General features: G+C 47.4%; 1 protein-coding gene across 3 annotated transcripts; it reads right to left on the bottom strand.

The window, feature by feature from the left end:
* Positions 1-15,354, bottom strand: LOC144099024 (solute carrier family 41 member 1-like). Of its 3 annotated transcripts, XR_013307285.1 has the most exons (7): positions 15,206-15,354; positions 7,715-8,045; positions 6,194-6,702; positions 5,220-5,293; positions 4,210-4,493; positions 3,261-3,706; positions 1-2,872 (listed from the first exon to the last, which is right to left on the bottom strand). XR_013307285.1 is itself a non-coding variant. In XM_077632021.1 (6 exons), the coding sequence occupies exons 1-6, from the start codon at positions 15,235-15,237 to the stop codon at positions 3,458-3,460; spliced, it is 1,479 nt and encodes a 492-aa protein (XP_077488147.1). In that variant the 5' UTR covers positions 15,238-15,354; the 3' UTR covers positions 806-3,457. The 3 variants fall into 3 exon arrangements, 2 of the variants coding, with proteins under 2 accessions (XP_077488147.1, XP_077488149.1); XM_077632021.1 differs by having other exon boundaries at positions 806-3,706; XM_077632023.1 differs by lacking the exon at positions 1-2,872 and having other exon boundaries at positions 3,312-3,706; positions 7,715-8,132; positions 15,206-15,281.
* Between the last annotated feature and the right edge of the window lie 3,171 nt (positions 15,355-18,525).

Genomic DNA, 18,525 nt, shown 5'->3' with positions numbered 1-18,525 from the left:
GAGCGAGCGCTGACGTCACAGACGCCATTTTATTGTGCATGAAGCACTGCGAAAGGCTGCCGCATGTGTGTGTAATCGACTTATCGCCACCTACTCCGATTTCCACTGCGAAAGTGCGCGCTGCACCACAAAATGGTGCCCGTGACGTCACATGAATACCTCCTATGCTGTCACGACGCAATTTCCCGATATAAGCAACGAAATAATGTCTCCGAGCAGACACCAGTGACAAAGCACAAAATCAAAATCTTTTTGAAGTGTAGAAAAAATCGTGCCGCATATTTCATCGAGAAAGCCCAGATGTTGATTCCTTGATTCATTTCATGCTTTCTTCAATTATTTCGTGCAACAATCTGAAAACAACTGTGAAGTGCCGGTGCCCTTGATCCAGCTACTGGCATACATAATAATAATAATTGGCTTTGGGGGAAAGGAAATGGCGCAGTATCTGTCTCATATATCGTTGGACACCTGAACCGCGCCGTAAGGGAAGGGATAAGGGAGGGAGTGAAAGAAGGAAGGAAGAAAGAGGTGCCGTAGTAGAGGACTCCGGAATAATTTCGACCACCTGGGGATCTTTAACGTGCACTGACATCGCACAGCACACGGGCGCCTTTGCGTTTTTCCTCCATAAAAACGCAGCCGCCGCGGTCGGGTTCGAACCCGGGACATACAACACAAGACTCTGCATTTGTGAGACTGAAACAAAAGTAATCAGGTAAGCAAAAAGCGTTGCATTTGTCCCTAGCAATACCCATACCCAAAAATTCTGGCCAAAATCAATTTTGAACGGGAAAGAGTTTATAAGCGCAATATTATTCGTTTATTATAGGATTTCACCATGACAATCAATATATCCCCATATCTCCCGTCGGCAGGCTATAATTTTTTTTTCTGTTAACGATTTTGCTATCGTCAAAAGCGTTCCCCATTGGTTTTTTAGGGCACTCTTAACTGTTTGATGCGAGCGATGGAAATCCTATAAAAGAAATATTATGCTATATATCGTAAGAATGGACCATTATTACAATATATCTATACCAGCTCTACCTTACAGTTTTCCAATATTCAAATTTTTGTCCAAGAATGTCAGACATGCAGATAAATGTATTTATTCCCCTCGAAGCTAGCATGGTGTCTAAGGCGAGACTTTAACACTATCGTTTGAATGCCAAAACTACATATATCTCAGGACAGTGCTTGGTTTTACGCAATATCAGCGAAAAATATCACTGAAAGTGCGACTTAGGAATAAAGTTTCAGGTATAAATGCCACATCCCAAATGCGTAGTTAATCTTTCGTATTTCGCTGGAAAATTGTTGCCAAATTCACGCCGAGAAGTGTAAATCAAGGGGCTCAGCCATTGGGTAAGTTGCCAAGAATGCATTGCAGGAAGGTTTGTTTGGTTAATCTTTCTGACTACATTTTTTTGAATCTCTATCTCTCTTGCCAAGAACGAAAGTGCGAGACATATTAAAATGATAAAAATAACAAATACATCTCAGCAACGTAACTTGTGCTATTTATCTCGTCTAAAAAAAACCTTTTCGTGTGTCATCAAAGCGAAAGAACTTATTAAGGCCGAGATATTTAGCAGATGTGTTAAGAAAAAATTAACAAATGAAGAGGTAGCTGAATGTGCCTGGAAAAAAAAGAAAAAACAAAAAGGAGCCAGGAGAAAATTGTTAACAGAGTCTTATGAGGCAAATTAATGAGCGAAAAACAAGGTGTAGGAATACCTTACCCTAGCTGGTCAGGATGGGCGCGCAGGTGCTAATGAAACCATGGGGCACTGACAGAGGTCAGAATACTACAAAGATCCTATTCTATTTGTCATTTATGTTCCAATGCCATTCTTTTCGCTCTCTGTCAACGGCTTAAGCACTGCGGGTAACAATAAACAAATGGGATAAACAAAAAAAGGAAGCGCTGTATCATAAAAGCCCATAGCTGGATTCATTTGGCTACTATACGAGGAATGTACTTGAACTGCCATTTAAATTTAGCTACCGCCTTCTTTCGTTCTATTTGTACTAATATGCTCGCTTGCAATAAAAAGGACTTGTGACGGTTTATCCGTTGCATCGCAAACAGAGCACCAAACGAGACGAAGGCGCTTGCTACTTGGATGGCAGCATTCTATATGAAAGCAGTATTCGCTTGAATGTCGAAAAAATAACAAAGAAGAGATCAACGTGCGTTGTTACTTGGCAGCGTGTGAGTAATATTCCTTACTCGTTATCACTCGAGGTTATACCCGTGTCATTTTCAAGACTATATATAACGGCGCTAAAAAAAATCGATAAGCGAGAGCATACAAGACTACGCACACTATGGAGCGCTTCGCCGCAATGTCCTCATCCCCCCCCGCTTTTTTTTCTATTTGTTTTAGCGCTGTTCTGTAATGACGTTGCTAACTGTGCACTGAAAGGCTGGAAAAAATTAAAGCCAACTCTTTCTACACAACCACAACGCATACTCATTGCGATTGTAGCACGTGCACAGACGTAAGGCAACTAGTGTGACTTATGTGTCAGTTCTGCACCGATGGCAGATCAGGGACCCAAGGGGAAGGGAGTTTTAGCTGACCGCTGGCTGCGGTCTTTGTACGTATGACGCCTGCCACGCATGCACTGCCATTGCGCATGGGTTTTGCACGACCCCAAGCGCCCCAAGCCCGTAAACTGAGCACCTCTACGTGCCGTGCCTCTAAGTGCACCTCTAATACCGTGCCTTCCCGTTCCGACAGCACAGCCCCCACAAGTTGTATCCAAAACACGCGAACTTTACTGCTATACAGCGCGCAGTGACGGCGTGACGGCGTGACGGAGCGGCGGCACGGCGTTAAGATCGTTTTGTGTGTAGTACGCACTAAACAATTTCTCACCCTTTAGGGTGTAAATCAGCTGTCCCCAGACAAACACCCTTTTCCAATTGTTCGGTGCTAAAGAAGGATGCAGAGATCAGCACCCTTAATGAAGGGTGCACTTAATGGTAATTTAGAGGATGTAATGGTTGCACCCTCATTAAAGGGTACTATTTTTCCATAACACCTCTACGAATGTATGTTGGAAGGGTGCTCGACATTGATTCACCCATGAAGCAAAAGCCTTGGATTGATGCGCGCCATCGAAACTTTCATGCTTTGCACCCTTCCTGAAGGGTGCTGCTCTTTGCACCCTTTTTAGCCCCCAAAAGGGCGTTCGTCTGGGGACAGCTGATTTGTACCCTTAAGGGTGAGAATTTGTTTAGTGTGTACTCCCAACAGCGCATGCCCATCGGCAAGCAGTCTCTGGCAAATAACCGCCGCTAAGTGTTTGCGCCCCAACCCTAAGAGCACCGCTAGCTCTGTCGACGCATGTGCGAGGGGACCGAACGGCCAAAACAGGCACGCATCGGAGACTCCGTAGCACTGTCCTTCCGGCGTCTGCGTCACCGATGACGGCACGGCCTGCGTCAGCCGTCGTCTGCGGGCAACGCCGTGATGGCCATGATCTCCGCCGGCAAGTGAGCGTCTGCGAGCTGCTGCGGGGCCGCGTTCACGTCTCCCAGTGCGCGCAGCAGGTGGAACGACAGCGCGAGCAGGCCGATGCCCAGCAGGTCCCCGAGCGCCGTCAGGTAGGGGATGGCCGCGTTGTCCGGGTCGATCTGCCGGGCCCACATCCAGTAGACCATGCAGCGCGACAGGTACAGCAGCAGGAACACCTGGGTACACGGGGTGTGAGTCTCTATCGTTTCAGAACGTGTAGCGATGATAGAACAGACGTGCATGGCGTGCTGAGTAATCTTTGTGTACTGCTCGATCCACCTTCGAGCGTGAACTGCGGACAGCTTTGCAGATGCGTGCATCCTTGTTTATAAAACAATTTCACCTCATTGTTCCTTAAGTGAAGACAAATTTCATCATTAAACTTGCCAGTGTTCTGTATACTGTGATGTTCGTTGCAGTGTGACAAAAATTGTAGCAGCCGGCACCCCATCATTTTACCATCGTATGTCTTCCGGTAAGAAAAATCTCGACCTATCCAGTAGCTGAAATTCAAACCAAGTACGAAACTTCTGGAAATTTAATCCGGAGTTGGTATGTACTATGCTCGTCCGTGGCATGCTTATCGCCAACACCGTCGAACTGCGAAATTCAGGCGGCTTCATTGCTCTTGGACGTGCACCAATGCGCTCTTTAAGCTCGGTGCTCTGAAAAGACGCACCTGTATGAGCGCCGACGAGAAGTAGACGAGCAGGAAGACGGGCGTGACGGCCATGCGGCTGGGTCGCACGAAGCTGATGGTGTAGGTGAAGACCAGGTGTCCCGGCAACACCATCATCATGAGGACGCGCGCGGCGCGGGCGTTGCGGCCCTTGCCGAAGAAGGCCGAGCACGGGTCCAGGCAGATGCCGCCGCCCGCCAGAGGCTGGGCGCCGATCTTGGTGCGCTGGTGCAAGTACGTGGACAACCGACTCGTCTGGATCGCCACCAGGTTGCCAGCGACACCTGCGCGCGAGCGCGGTACGTGTCAGCCTGCCCGGCTCACACATTTAGAAGCATTCAGTCAGCAGGACCGCGCAAATCGTATACGCGGTGTCACTGGCACGCGGCATTACCTATGTGCATTCGTCGGGCGAAGAAACCGACTTCGTAACACCACGCGGCTAGATCGCCTGCCGCTAACAGCCGTACTCTTCCTGTGTGTCCGCTTCCTGTTGTTATTTAAGCACTCTGCACCACCGACGATTTTCACATTTCTATAAAATTATCCACAAATTTCTCCTATACCTCGAGCTAGGAGCATGATGGCCTTAGTTGCCTATGCGCCATAAAACCCAACACAACAACAACAGCTTCCTGTTGCACTGTTGCTATGGAAACAATGTAGACGAAGGGATAAGGCAAAGTGATGTAGTGCATGCCTCGTATACACAGCTGCCCAAACATCAAATAGACAACACACGCTTCCAGCATGTGTAGATTCCTGCGCATGCTCAAGAAGTGTGAATCAGGATGTGAATCAGAAGTTCGTTTAGGATTACAGTACATTTTTTCCCTCTTTATAAAGGGGAGCCCTGAGTGCCTAAAGTGCATTCCGCGGTGTTCAACCAGGAAACAAATAAAATCAGCTACAAAGCTACAAAGGGAGCGAGGCAGCTTTGGAAAAAAAAAGATTTAAGTCAAGAGATTATGATGACTTCTGGTGGTGTGCATAAACGCCCATAGACTTACCGCTGATGACCGGCTGGAAGACGGCCAGATTCTCGAAGGTCGGCACCGTCATATCCAGTATGGAACCACCGAGGCTGCGCAGACAGACCTTCATGTTCGCGGATATGCCCTCATACATAAACTCCTTTGTTTGCGATAATGAACGGATGAGTGACGAAATTACCCCCAGAAAGGCGCAAAACCGAACAAGCCTTCACTATCTATGAAAGGCCCTCCGCATTAATTCGGGGAAGTTCCTACAGAGAACCCACTTCTTCCTGCGGACAAGCGTGCAACCGTACTCCCACATTCCTCCAGGGGAAATTATGAGAAAGCTCACGGTGTCTGTAATATTTCCTCTGTACATGCTCTATGTGATGTAATGGTAGGCAGGTTTCAGACAAAGTGCCTGTCTCATCTTTGCTGACGCTCACTCACCTCACAGAGGTTCGACAGTCATTCTTTACCCTGTCGACAAGATACTATGAATGAATGAATGAATGAGACATAACTGCAGAGCGAAAAACCGGGTTCGCGTTAAGGAAGACACGAATACAGACGGAAGCTGCTGCGTCCGTTCGTGTGTGTCTTCCTTAATGTGAACGCGATTTTTCGCGCTGCAGTTATGTCTGAAGCGTCAAACCAACTCGCTCAAAGAAGTCCAGCTTTCTTGAACATCACTTTTAATTGTGAGGCAGCTGTGGAGTATTGTAAGATGCCGTTATGAACATATTGATTGGAATGGTCTGTTTCTCCAATGCGTAGCAAAATCTTGCCTTAAAAGATTTTGTCGATAAGCAGCAGAAAGCTACAAGTGTCCCGAAAAGCATCGATCCGCGGGTACATTGATTGTTATGGTGCCATCTTACGATATGCGAAAAAGTTTCTTTCATAAGCAACTTCCCGCTGAAAAAAGAAATGCGATAGTGCAGAAATCTTGGGTGTGAGCTCGACTGAATTCGTATTTAATTAATTATAGAATGAGTTGAGCGCACCTGGAGATGGCCATGGCCGAGATGATGGGTATCCAGCCGCTCCACAGCACCGACGAGGTGTAGGCGTTGCTGCGCGCGATGAGCACCCAGAGCGGGATAAAGAGCAGGAAGAAGATGACCACGCACAGGTATAGGCGCACGTCCTCGGTGCCGCCGAAGAGCAGTGACCCGGCACCGGCCAGCAACGCCAGCGTGGTCAGGTCTCCCAGCGATGCGGCCACCGGTATAGCCACGTTGTCCGGGTTGATGTGGTGCTTGCGCGACAGGATCACCACGCCGATCATGACTGAGCCTAGCACGAGGCTGGCCACGCTGGCTGTCACCAGGCTGCTCGCGCAGAGCATGAGCGCGTTGCGCATGTCGAAGCGGCGCTCCGTGATGAAGCCCATCATGACGGCAAACAGCGACGCCAGGAGAGAGACCACCGTCGCCTGGCACTGCACCAGCGCCATATTGCCGCTGGCCATCTTCCATTGCTCGCGGAGCGTGTCCATGTTACCCAGGTTGGCCTGCGTCAGACAGAAAAGCTCAAAGAAACTGTGTCAGGTTGCTTTTAAACTCTATTGTGCAAGGACCCTAGTTCATATTTCGATCATTCCCACTGCTTCATGTTAAAAGTAAAACGCTCCAAGTAGCTGTGTTTAAAAACTTCCAGTCAATGCGTTCCTTTCGTCGAAGGCAACGTATACTTGATTCTCCATGCCTCTGAGGCGTTAAGTATCAACGCTAAAGTAATAAAGCTGTAATATTGCCTTTGCGAGGCCTCGCGTCTTTACAGGAGGTCTCCGGGAAGAGAAGAGCTCCGTGGATCGTGGTCTCCGTGGATGGCATTCATATTGCCATGCAGTGCATCCATGCATGAAAATCTCTGCCCCGCGGTGGGCACGGGGAACCGAGATATGTAGCACAATCTCCAAAGCTTTAACCACTCTATATATGCATAGACACCTGTCGCACATAATGCAGGCTAGGGGCACCCTTCTTGCCTAAGAACTCTTTCGTAAGGTTGCACTTACCCCTACTTTATGGTTGAGCTGACGCATATACTTGTGCATGCGCTTGTGACATATCCTTTTGTCACTAAACTCGAGTACGCAAAAAACTACCATAGGTTCATCGTAACCATATGTTGCCACTGGCGAGACAAATTAGCATCGAGTAGTGATAATAATAATAATAATTGGTTTTTGGGGAAAGGAAATGGCGCAGTATCTGTCTCACATATCGTTGGACACCTGAACCGCGCCGTAAGGGAAGGGATAAAGGAGGGAGTGAAAGACGAAAGGAAGAAAGAGGTGCCGTAGTGGAGGGCTCCGGAATAATTTCGACCACCTGGGGATCTTTAACGTGCACTGACATCGCACAGCACACGGGCGCCTTAGCGTTTCGCCTCCATAAAAACGCAGCCGCCGCGGTCGGGTTACCTTACCTGGTGCCGGGGCAGCGAGTAGTGCAAATGAGAAAACGAGCGAAACAGCGTCGTGTCCAGCGTATGCGCCCGAGAAGGAATGCGGGTCCCACCTGCGTGGACATGCGGGCGGCCATGGTCATCTCGAGGTTTCCCTTGAGGCCCAGCAGCGCCGGCACCAGGATGAACAGCTCGGTGACGTTCTGGAAGACGGGCCAGTGCTGGACCATGTCGAGCAGCAGCCCCGCCCCGACCGTGCCGAAGCCGGCCGCCAGGAAAGGCACGAACACCTGCAGCGCGGTGGCCTGGATCGACTCCTCGAACCACAGGTCGTCCTCCTCATCGCCGGCGCTGCTGCCGACGCGGGTGTCCATGCGGACGACGCTGGTGTCGACCTGCACTTCGACGGCCTCCATGCGGACGCCATCGCAGCCGTCGCCCCCGCTGCAACCACAGCATGGTCGTGCCGTTGCGGAGCTTTCGCATCAGGCAGCATGGAATTATATTGGCACATTCTCGCGCAGACGGCACCTGACAGGAACGGGACTCAAGTGGGCAAATCTCGCAGCATCCAAAGACGCCATGATCGCTCTTCTCTGGACTTTGTTCATTAAACAAACTATTTCCCGCGTAATTATTTCTTTCCATTAAGCCCTCGCCGAACAGAAACAAAACGGGTACCGACACGAACTTTTTCGGTGTTCGTCCGTATTTTTGTCGAGGAGCCTTCACATGCTCCTGAAGACGACGGTCAGATTCATTGTGTCCGGGGCTTTCGATGCTTTATCACCTCATCCAGCGCGTCGTAACCTGCAGGGGCATACCCTGAGAAGATGAATCCCAACAAAAGACAGCACACAGAAGAAGGGAGGCGGGACGTGCGCTCCTTGCAACTCTTCACAGATTCCAGAACCTGCTGATTATATAGCTATGAGGTAAGAGTGGAGGGGATGGGGAGGAGGAAAAACAAGTATATGAGCACGGGCGAGAACACGAAAAATGCAAAGGAAGGTGCACATGTGCACTCTAAACACGAATACCCCTATATGGGAGTACTCTCTTTTATGAAAGGGAGTGCGCTAGAGGATAGATTACTCCCTTTTTACTCCTGTCTGATTAGAGTGCGGTTCAACAATTTCTTAAAACAGACCTAAGCACTCACTTTCATTTTTATCAATTATCAGCGACGAGGTCCTAACATATATAGACACTCCCACTTTTTGTGATCTGGCACGACTTTTTCAATTCACGCGCAATCGTGTCTTTACTTCTGTTCAAAACACCAGTGTCTGAAGCCTCGGTTCACATGTTTCACTGTTCTTCCTTCCCGTAGTCCTCACAGTTAACCGGCAAATGTGAACTTCTTTCTTTTTTCAGCCACAGTTTATGCTCTCCTAGGCGGTCATACACCGGCCCGTTTGGCCAGTGTACATTTTACAACACGCCAGCAGGATTCGATAAACAACGTACCCCGACGGCTCGCTGCACAAAAGGATTTGCATGCTTTGCTTGGCATTATATTTTGTTTGTACTTCCAGATTCAATTGGGACACAATGATGCGAGTTTTCGAGGACAAAAAACCTTAGGCATAGGGCATGTTGAACCAGTCCCGCATATATCAGGCCTTCAACGGTGAGAATTTAGAATTGTAAATAATGAAATATTCCTCAGAAATGATATAATCAAGGCTACATTAATCAAACTTGGCATAAACAATGCACAAAAGTAGTAGTTACAAAAAAGTGTTAAATGGACATTTTCCCCTTTTCTCAGAAATGGCTCATAACAAAGAGCTGAAATTAGCAGTGCGGGAAGGCGCATTTATGTTACAGAGTGGAAGCTGTAATTATTAGCCTACATCAAAAACGATTTTCTTGAATTTTTTTCTGGTTCATTGAGTGGCTTCACACCTTTAAAACAAAAAAAAATCTATAAAATTTACTTTTTGGCGTACGCTTATGATTATAGCTCCCATTCTGTAAAATAAATGTGCCATCCCGGACTGATAGTTTCAACGCTTTGTTGCAAACCGTTTTCTAAGAAAAGGGACAAATGTGCAAACCAAAATGAATAAAAATAGAAATAAATTGCGAACTTTACTTGTTTAACCTTTAGAACTTTATGTAATAAATTCTTCTGGGCATTATTTATGCCAAGTTTCATTAATGTAGCTCTGATTATGTTATTGCAACGAAATATTTCATTATTAACACTTTGTCTCACCCCACCTAAAGCATACCTGCCAAGATTGGTTCAGCATTGCACACGACACAAAAAGCACGGCAATTGGTCAAAAGCATTTTTTGATCCGGCGTCTTTTAACAGCTATTTGCCCAGTAATCATGTGATGCACCTTAACTGCTACAACTCAAGATAAATGTCCTCATTTCTTTTACAACTGTTCTCGGCACAGATCGCGAGGAGCACCGACTGCCCCGTGACGTCACCACCGATGACATGTTGCGCTCACAAACGTCTGGTGTAAGATCTAATCGCCGCACTCTTCGCGAGCTGCCACCAGCCGAACACATGCTAACGCCATTTCTCCTCGTCGCGCGTCACTAAAGCTTGTAAGCGTCACATTGTGTACAGAATAATCCTCCTTCGTCGAGGCTATGTCTGTGTCTCAAAAAATCAGTTTGAAACATTTTCTGAGCTATGTGCGTTACATATTACTTTCAAACTCTCTACGCACAAAAAACGGAACGTCGAGCTTGGTGCGTCGGACTTAGAATTTTGTCGATACACCCCTGTAGACTCAGACGATTCATAGGGAGCCTACCTCATGCCATATGGTAATAATGACACCATCATCATACATAATGCATACTGAAAGCATTCCACAAAGGATCGTAGTGCTGTGAACAATGGGTAAGAGGATCGCAAATCCCGCCAGTTTCGCTCGCCCAAACTTCTCCTTCCTGATACATCATAGAGTAAAGGAAAGCACATTTTGTAAAGGCTTTATGCTCTAGCGCTGCGTCTTAGGTTTATTTGTGCACGTCCTTGTGGACATCCTCTTTTCACTAACAACACGCTGGGTGAGAAGGATCATTAAGTGTCGCCTTTTTCTGCTTCCTCGCTCGCAGGTCGCATTTATTAATATTATTTCACAAATGCTGCCATCTTTCAATGAAGGCCGTAGACAGGAGTGGGCAGTAGTGACTAGTGCACAGACGGAAACAAACAAGAAGAAGACAAGAGGTATAACAATACGCACATTGGGAATAACAGGAAGTGGGTCGCACTTAACGCAGCCACGGAATCAATTAAATAACAATACTTGTTTATTGTTTGCATAGAAACTATATTCGTACAAAAAAAAAGAGAACGTACGCTAATAAAGCTGATAGAGGGATAAAGGAAAAGTAACAAGAAGACGGATCTCACAACCGTTTATGTGAGCAACACGATAACACAAGGTCATGCTGGGCGCCGCGCACCGAAGCAGGCTACTGGACAAGCAGGGCATATGAACACGCAAAGTCGGCAGGATAAAGACAAATGTCACTGCAAGTCGAAAGCCGTAGCGAATCCACTTAAAGCACATTAAAAAATTCAGGAGACACATAAGTTCCACTTTAAGGGTGGAGCTTAGCTTTGTAGATGTAGCGGGCAACAAGATTACGTGATGTGTTTAAAAACACGAGCAAAACACAGATCTACAACATGGAGTTATATTAAGGACGGCGCCAAGCAGCTGCTCTGTCTCGGCTTCCCTTTCGCTGCCGCCATCGATGGTGCTGCTACAGCTTTGGCACAAAGCCTTCTTCAGAAAGAAGCAGAAAACCTTGGATCTTTGCAGCTCTTTCCCCTGTCCGCCTAAAGCTTAGGCGCAGCGCTGCTCCGTCTAGGGGCCGCTGTATGCCGGCGCCACTATACCAATCAGTTGCGCCAAGCTGCCACACCGCCCGACCAACCCGGGATGTTTCGCTCAGAGCCAATGCACGGTCAACGCACGGGATGGTTGGTTTTCCGGCAATGTATGCACTGCTGATGCCATTATCGGATAGTTTGCGGGAAAAAAGAATTACTGAAGCAGTTAGTTCTGCAGGCGAGTTCTCTCACCTTTTCGGAGTGATTTCCTCGCGTGGGACGTCGAGTAACATGTTCACTCTACAAGTATTTTTTGATAAGTAGATTATCATCATCAGCAGCAGCCTCCCTATACCCAGTGAAGGGCAAAGACCTCTTCCATGTCTCTCCAATTAACCCTGTCCTTTGCCAGCTGCAGCCACCATATCCCCGCAAACTTCTTCATCTCATCCGCCCATCTAACCTTCTGCCGCCCCCTGCTACGTTTGCCTTCTCTTGGAATCCATTCCGTTACCCTTTAGGAGCAGCGGTTATCTTGCCTTCGCATTACATTCCCTGCCCAAGCCTATTTCTTCCTCTTGTTTTCGACTAGGATGTCATTCACCCGCGTTTGTTCCCTCACCCACTCTGCCCGCTTCCGGTCTCTTAACGCTGCACCTATCATTTTTCTTTCCATAGCTCGCTTCAATAGTTTCCATAACTCGATTCCAAAGCTGCCCTCCAAGGCTTACAAGCTTCTCTTCGCCGTGGAGCCCATGAACCACTGGTCGCGGGAATTCTCCAACTACATCACTGTGCCATAAATAATGGGCACGACATTATCTACCAATGGCTACCGGGGCACAGCGGCATAGCAGGCAATCACCGCGCGGACGAGGTCTCGCGAACTGCGCACCATGACGGCGATTTTGTGTCGATTCCCTTTTCGATAACAGACGCAGCGGGCAGGCTTCGCGCACTTGCGCGGGACATCACGCTTGCCGCGTGGAATTCCAACCAATTTTCCAATTCACGTTTAAAAGCCTCGGACCCAGATCTGAAGCTTCGGCTTCCATCCGGTCTACCACGACGTGAAGAAACTTCGCTGTGTCGCCTGTGGCTTGGTGTTGCTTTCACCAACCATTACTCTTTCTTAATCGGTATGGCTGACAGCCCTGCATGTGCCATCTGCGGGTGTGACGAGTCTATATCCCACATTCTTTGTGACTGCCCTGCCCACAGCGCCGAAAGGCAGTCGCTCTGCCGTGCGCTGGAGCGTCTAGATCCACGCCCACTGACTGAAATGAAGACTCTCGGCCACTGGCCGCGGCGATTATAGGCGGTAAAGGCCTCCAAGGCACTGCTCCGCTTCTTGCGAACTACTGGCCTGCACGATAGGCTGTGGCTTCAACGAACGCTGACTTTTCATAGTGACCCTCCTTTCTCTTTCATTTTATTTATCCCCTCACCCCTTTCCCCCGTGTAGGTTAGCAAACCGATTATTCTTCCGGTTAACCTCCCTGCCTTTCCTCTTCTTCTTCCTCCTCCTCCTATCATGATATATTAAATACATATATTTCAACTTATCACGATGGCGTCTTATTTGCAATGAATCTACGGTAGCTTTCTTTTTTCATCAGTTGGGTTGGAGATGAGCGCAAAATATATGAATTAAATACTCTTACTGATTTCCTTTGGACACCTTCAAGTTTGCTTATATTAACTGCCCTATATAGGTCCCACAAAACAAAAGCACGTTTGAGAATTGGTCTAATAAATGTTTTATGTGCCGGAAATTTTATTTTTTCCGGTTGACTGTAGCAGGGACCGTCTCCGATAGTCAAGCTTGCTTATAATTTTTTTTTCTTGTACGTGTACATGTACGGGATATGTGCGTCCCACCTAAGATGAGATGTGATCATGACGCACACATATTTATAACTTCCTACTGAAAAAAAGACAGCGACCATTTATAGGCTCTAAAGTATCCAAATTCGGGTGCCTTCTGCAAAGGTTGCTTGCGGGTAGTCATTTGGGAAAAAAGTAGGCGTCCGTACACCTGTCAGCATCCTCCTACAGCTGCCTATAATAGCCTTAGCACGATTCGCTGAGGTTCTGACAGCATGCCGAAAAGCCAGCCGTCAATGCAAACTTCCCGATGCAATAATAGCAGTATGTCGAAAAAGCAGAGCTGGCTTTGATATGCGGTGCATGGAAAAGCAGAATGCTAGTCTTGCAGCTACGTTCCGGACATGAGTAGCAGCTGAGTGGAGAGCCCGAGGGATGGTGAAGGAGGTACCTGATAATTGTATACAGTATAGGTGATGCTTGCCTAAAACACAACGCTTTACCGTTGTTGCGTCATTCGCCTTCATCTGCCTGTCTACCTGCTATACCCTGTTCCACCTTCGTCCAACGCTGCCCAACATGGTTTAGGTACCGGCAGCATTGCTAAACGACAGTGATACACACTGTACACGTTTCTGTTTTCATCAGCCAGTCAGTTACGGCGAGCGATACGCGAGTGTTTAATTTTTTTTCAATAAATTGGGCGGTAAAATAACAGGCGATATGTTTTAGCTCAAATTTTGGTAGAAAACGGGTTATTCAAAAAAAAGAGTTCAATAGTTGAGGCTTCTGTGGATCATTTTTTTTGCAGCGAAAGACAATTTGCTATCAGCTTGCTATTTGAACGGGGCATGAAATATCTTAATTTTTGCTAATTATTACATTTAAAAAATATGAATATGTCAGGCTGCACTAAAAAGCTCGTACAAAATCACACATTCTTTTCCTCATCTGTGCTATACATACTAATATCATATGCAGCACTTCCGCATCTAAGCAATTCCTTGCTGCCTTTGTATGTGCATCAAGAAAGCATTTAATATCAGAGCGACCATTCTAAATGAAGCAATAATCATGAAGCAAGAAGTAGTGCGTAGTGCTTGATGCAATAATACCAAAAAGGCACCTATGCTGCACTCGTGTTCTGGCCCCTCGCTTGTAAAACGCACTTTGTTTATCACTAAACTAAACTGTAACATGAATAACAAGCGTTAAAAGAGGTTTAAGATCACTAGTTTATTGAAAAGACGCCTCAGGGACAAGAACCGAGGATGTGCTAATTTTTCGCGCGGTGTCCCTTGCTTTGTGAACTAGAAAAGATATGTACTCCAGAAGACTCATTTTCAGGTAGAAAGCGAGATCAACCCGATTTTTAACAAATGAATATTCGAGGTGCAATAACCTGGGAAAACCTGATTTTACCCGAAAACTAAGAGCCCTATTTGTGCTGTGCTAGTTCTAAAGGGGGTTCGAAAGGAGGAGGTAAAGGGGGTGTCAGTGAGAGTGCCTAATAACCTCTGCGAGCAGCGCCCTTTATAGACCTGCTAGAACAGCATGATCACAGAGCTAAACTCTTCTTGCCAGAACATCTTCGTTCGGCAAAAGACGCGACAAGGCACCGTAATGCACCAAACAATCCTCGATAGACACCACAACACAAGACGCATTGAAAAATCTCAGTCTGACAGCAGAAAATGACGAAACTTAGTACTGAAGTGCATGACAGTGTACGGAAACTCGAAAAATATGGGGCATGCGGCATTTTTCCTCCACGTTGCTCCGTCAATAAGCTTTGCCCAAACACGCGACCAAGTGGATTCGATTCGTCTCGACTCGATACGCCATCTGTTGCACTGTCGACTTCGCCGTTCTCCACAGCTTCTTTTACTTCCTTTAATCCTTTCGCACGGAACGTCTCGCAAGATCCGATCGAGTGAACAGATCCCCGAGAAGGACTCACGTTGATGCGTGGCGCGGCTGCCGCTCCGCCATGGTCCCACTGCGATGCAACTCGGCTCCAATTAAGATAAGCGCGCAATTTGCCCCACGTTGCCGCCGATAGCCTCTGTCCGCACGCTCCTTGCTGCCCGTCAACTCGTCGGTGAGTGCGTACACGCCTACGTAACCGTGTCAAGGGCGAAGGGAAATTCTCCAGAGATGGCAGTGGCCAAGAGAGGGCTCGCGCTCACGTGCCAGTCACGGGATAAGCCCTGTCGTCACCTGCTGATGAGGCGCGCGAAGTCGCGATGAGAGCGTATACACGTCAGTTTGCGTCTCGGCGTGCTTCACGTCGTTACGAATAAGATGCGAAGACCTTAACTGAAATCAGAGGCCGGATACGCGAACACTAATCCATTCTCACTAATAGCGATCCATGCGTGACAGGCGCAAATTACTCGCTACAAACCATTATAACCAATGTGATGATCCGCGGCAAACCGTTCCAACATCCTGAACAGAGTTCCACATATATTTCACTTCTGAAGTGGAACTTTTTTTTTTTCGAACATGTGCTGCTCCCTCAACTGGAACGGCATTACGTATAAAATATGTACGTGGAACACTGCTCCGCGTATATTCGCATTTTACGTACATGCGACATCGTTTCAGATACATCCGCAGTTTAGTGCGAAATGTTGATTCTGCACCTCCTTCGCTCATTTATTTATTTGTAATACTGCTAACCTCTCGGGGAGTTGTTGCAGGCTAGAAAATACAATAACGACAAAAATACAAAAATTAGAAAAATACAAAATTGGCAATAGATAAGTTACCAAGCCAGTTGTTTGATACCACGCAAGTGTCACAAAGCTGTGGTGAGCATCAGTGAGAGATGAAGTGGCAAACGGCCCCCAAAGAAGACCCTCCAATCAATGGCGTAGGCCCATACAAGGCTCCCCAACCTCTCGGGTACAATTGAGACTTATTTTTGGAAATGTGGCGGAGAGTTTGAAGGATGCTTCTCTCCCGCCACCGGTTGGCCCGGTATTGCACTGCCTCCGGGATCGGCCTTGTCTTTAGCGCGTCTTTACTATCCTGTCTTTCTATCCCCTCTTACAACTCTCCTTCTATCTGCACGTGGTAGCGATTGTGGCTCGTCTTGAGCCAGTGAGCAGGCCTGTGCACTTCACTTTCTTCCTGGCAGCAACAGACAGACACAGACTCCCCAACCTCGGCCATGCTGTGCTTTCTGGCGGGACTTTTATACGATGGTCACGAGGGTCGGTATTTTCTGTTATCTTGAAATAGCTCAATGTGCGCAGGCAGTGGACACGCATGGCGTTGAATTTCAGCTACGGAAGAACGGCAGATTGGGCGAGTTGGTTTTGCCTATTCATGGGGGCTTCGTTGCGAGCAGTGCAGTGCTGGACTAGCGAACATTGTGCTAGTGCGAGACACAGCATGAAATGTGTGAAGTCGTAGTTTTCCTTATGCGCTGCCAGTTTTGACGATGATTTTTTGTTCTTTTTAATGTGTTTATCATCTATAAGTGCCAGAAATCCCTTAAATGAACTTTGAGAACGGACGTGTAAAGATTATTAGAGAATATGCATGCGGTCACTCAATCCTTCCAATGTGGAAAAGAATTCAGAAGGCGAGTTGTTGCCCCCTTCACTAGGGTTTAGGCACTCGCAAAGGGATCTTACCTTGAAATCCATTCACAGCGGAAGGCGGTGCGCGCTGTCAGGTACCAGGTCGCGCGACATGTTTACATCCATTTGTTACGCTCCCTCCCCACTTCCCTAATGCTTCGGAAACCGTAATGCCGCTTCACATGCAAGCAAAACCCTAGCGAGTCCTGCCGTCACGGCGATGAGCAGCGAGGCTCCAAGTTAAAAATTTTCGCTGCGACACGCCGCTCAATCGCTTGCATGTGAACCAGCGGGGTCTACGCGCGATTTCGAGCACCAGTCCCGGCTGAAGCGACGCCCCGTTAGGACGTGGATGACCCGAGCAGTCCTCGAGTTGCAAGTACAGGGTGCGGCAGGTTGAGAACAAAGTTGTGTCCACACGCAGACTGGAGACATCATTTATGATCATTTAATATTGTGTGCAAGTGGTCATGCATGCAATAAATGTCAATGAAACTGCCCTCAGCAGCAATCAGACTCCGCACGATGTCAAAACCATCCGCAGGCAGTGATAAGGTGCATCTTCTGGACATTAGCCATTGCATCAATAGCTCCTCTGAGAGCCACAATGATGTGAGGGCACCTAATGGACTCCCTCTCAACCATGCCCCATATGTAGTAGTCCATTGGGTTGACATCTGGGGAACTAGGCGGCCACATGTTCGGAGTAGAGATACTTGCATATTCATTCTTGGGTTGCATGGGCTCGTGCAGAGTCTCGCAACAAAACAGTCCCACATGCTATACAGTAATCCAGGACTTCACAAGTGTTCGATACCTCGTTGTATCACGTCTCCCTCACTAATCACGACGCCCAGGACCATCACCAATGCTATAAATTTTGCGCGCATTACAGCTGGAGCATCCTCGGGGCTTTTACAGCCACCAATCATTTTTGCGATACAGCTTCTGGTCCTGGACAGTCTTTTGCATCAGAGAAAAAAAAAAAAAACATTCCAGGCTTCTCTGGGTGCTTGTTTGTACAGAAGGCGATTGGATATGGTCAAGCGGCTCTCTTTGGTTTTCTCAAGACAAGAACTATCCTCTCTGCATAACATACGACTCAGAAACCTTGGTTTTCTAAAGACAAGAACTATCCTCTACGCATAACATACGACTTGTAGTGAAGGTCCTCATGAACTACAAGTCTGACAGTGGCCTCGTCAACTTCCACCTCCTTGGCAAGGGCCCTTATCGGCTTGCCAGGGTCTTCGATACCTTGGACAAGAATGGCGAATTCCAGCATTCTAGGAGTGTAAGAACGCCAATAATGTCGTTTCCTTAAGGGAAACAGAGTTCACATCACCCCTAGCAGCCTGCATTTAGAAAACTGAACACGATGATCGGGCAACCTTCTAGAATGTTGGGATCTTTGAATCCGGGTGTCCTGCAGCCAAGGACATAACTTCAAGCCTCATGTCCAGAGTTAGCTGAAATTCTGCCTTCGTTATGTGCAGCAAAAAAGGATTTGTAACTGATATAGATTGAGTGTCACCTATAATGAGTGTTCTCAAATACCTGCTGCACCCTGTATATATTTTGCCTTTATGCAAATATATGCACGTGAAGCCCTTGAAGACAACCAGAAAATCTCAACTTTTTCGCATGCTTTTTCAGAGCGAGCATTGAGCTCAACAACCCTGCAGCT

The sequence above is a fragment of the Amblyomma americanum genome, chromosome 7 (genome assembly GCF_052857255.1).
Source record: "Amblyomma americanum isolate KBUSLIRL-KWMA chromosome 7, ASM5285725v1, whole genome shotgun sequence".
Lineage (NCBI taxonomy): Eukaryota > Metazoa > Arthropoda > Arachnida > Ixodida > Ixodidae > Amblyomma > Amblyomma americanum.
The sequence above is the reverse complement of the archived record's forward strand: the minus strand, read 5'-3'. Positions and strand labels throughout refer to the sequence as shown.

What these genes read in the sequence shown, in the direction of transcription:
- LOC144099024 (XM_077632021.1), bottom strand. Translation starts at nt 15,237, where the DNA reads ATGGCGGAGCGGCAGCCGCGCCACGCATCAAC. An exon ending in CCGCCCGCATGTCCACGCAG is followed by an intron (nt 6,703 to 7,714) that starts GTGGGACCCGCA and finishes TGTCTGACGCAG; the next exon opens with GCCAACCTGGGTAACATGGA. An exon ending in CTTCCAGCCGGTCATCAGCG is followed by an intron (nt 4,494 to 5,219) that starts GTAAGTCTATGG and finishes GCTCGCGCGCAG; the next exon opens with GTGTCGCTGGCAACCTGGTG.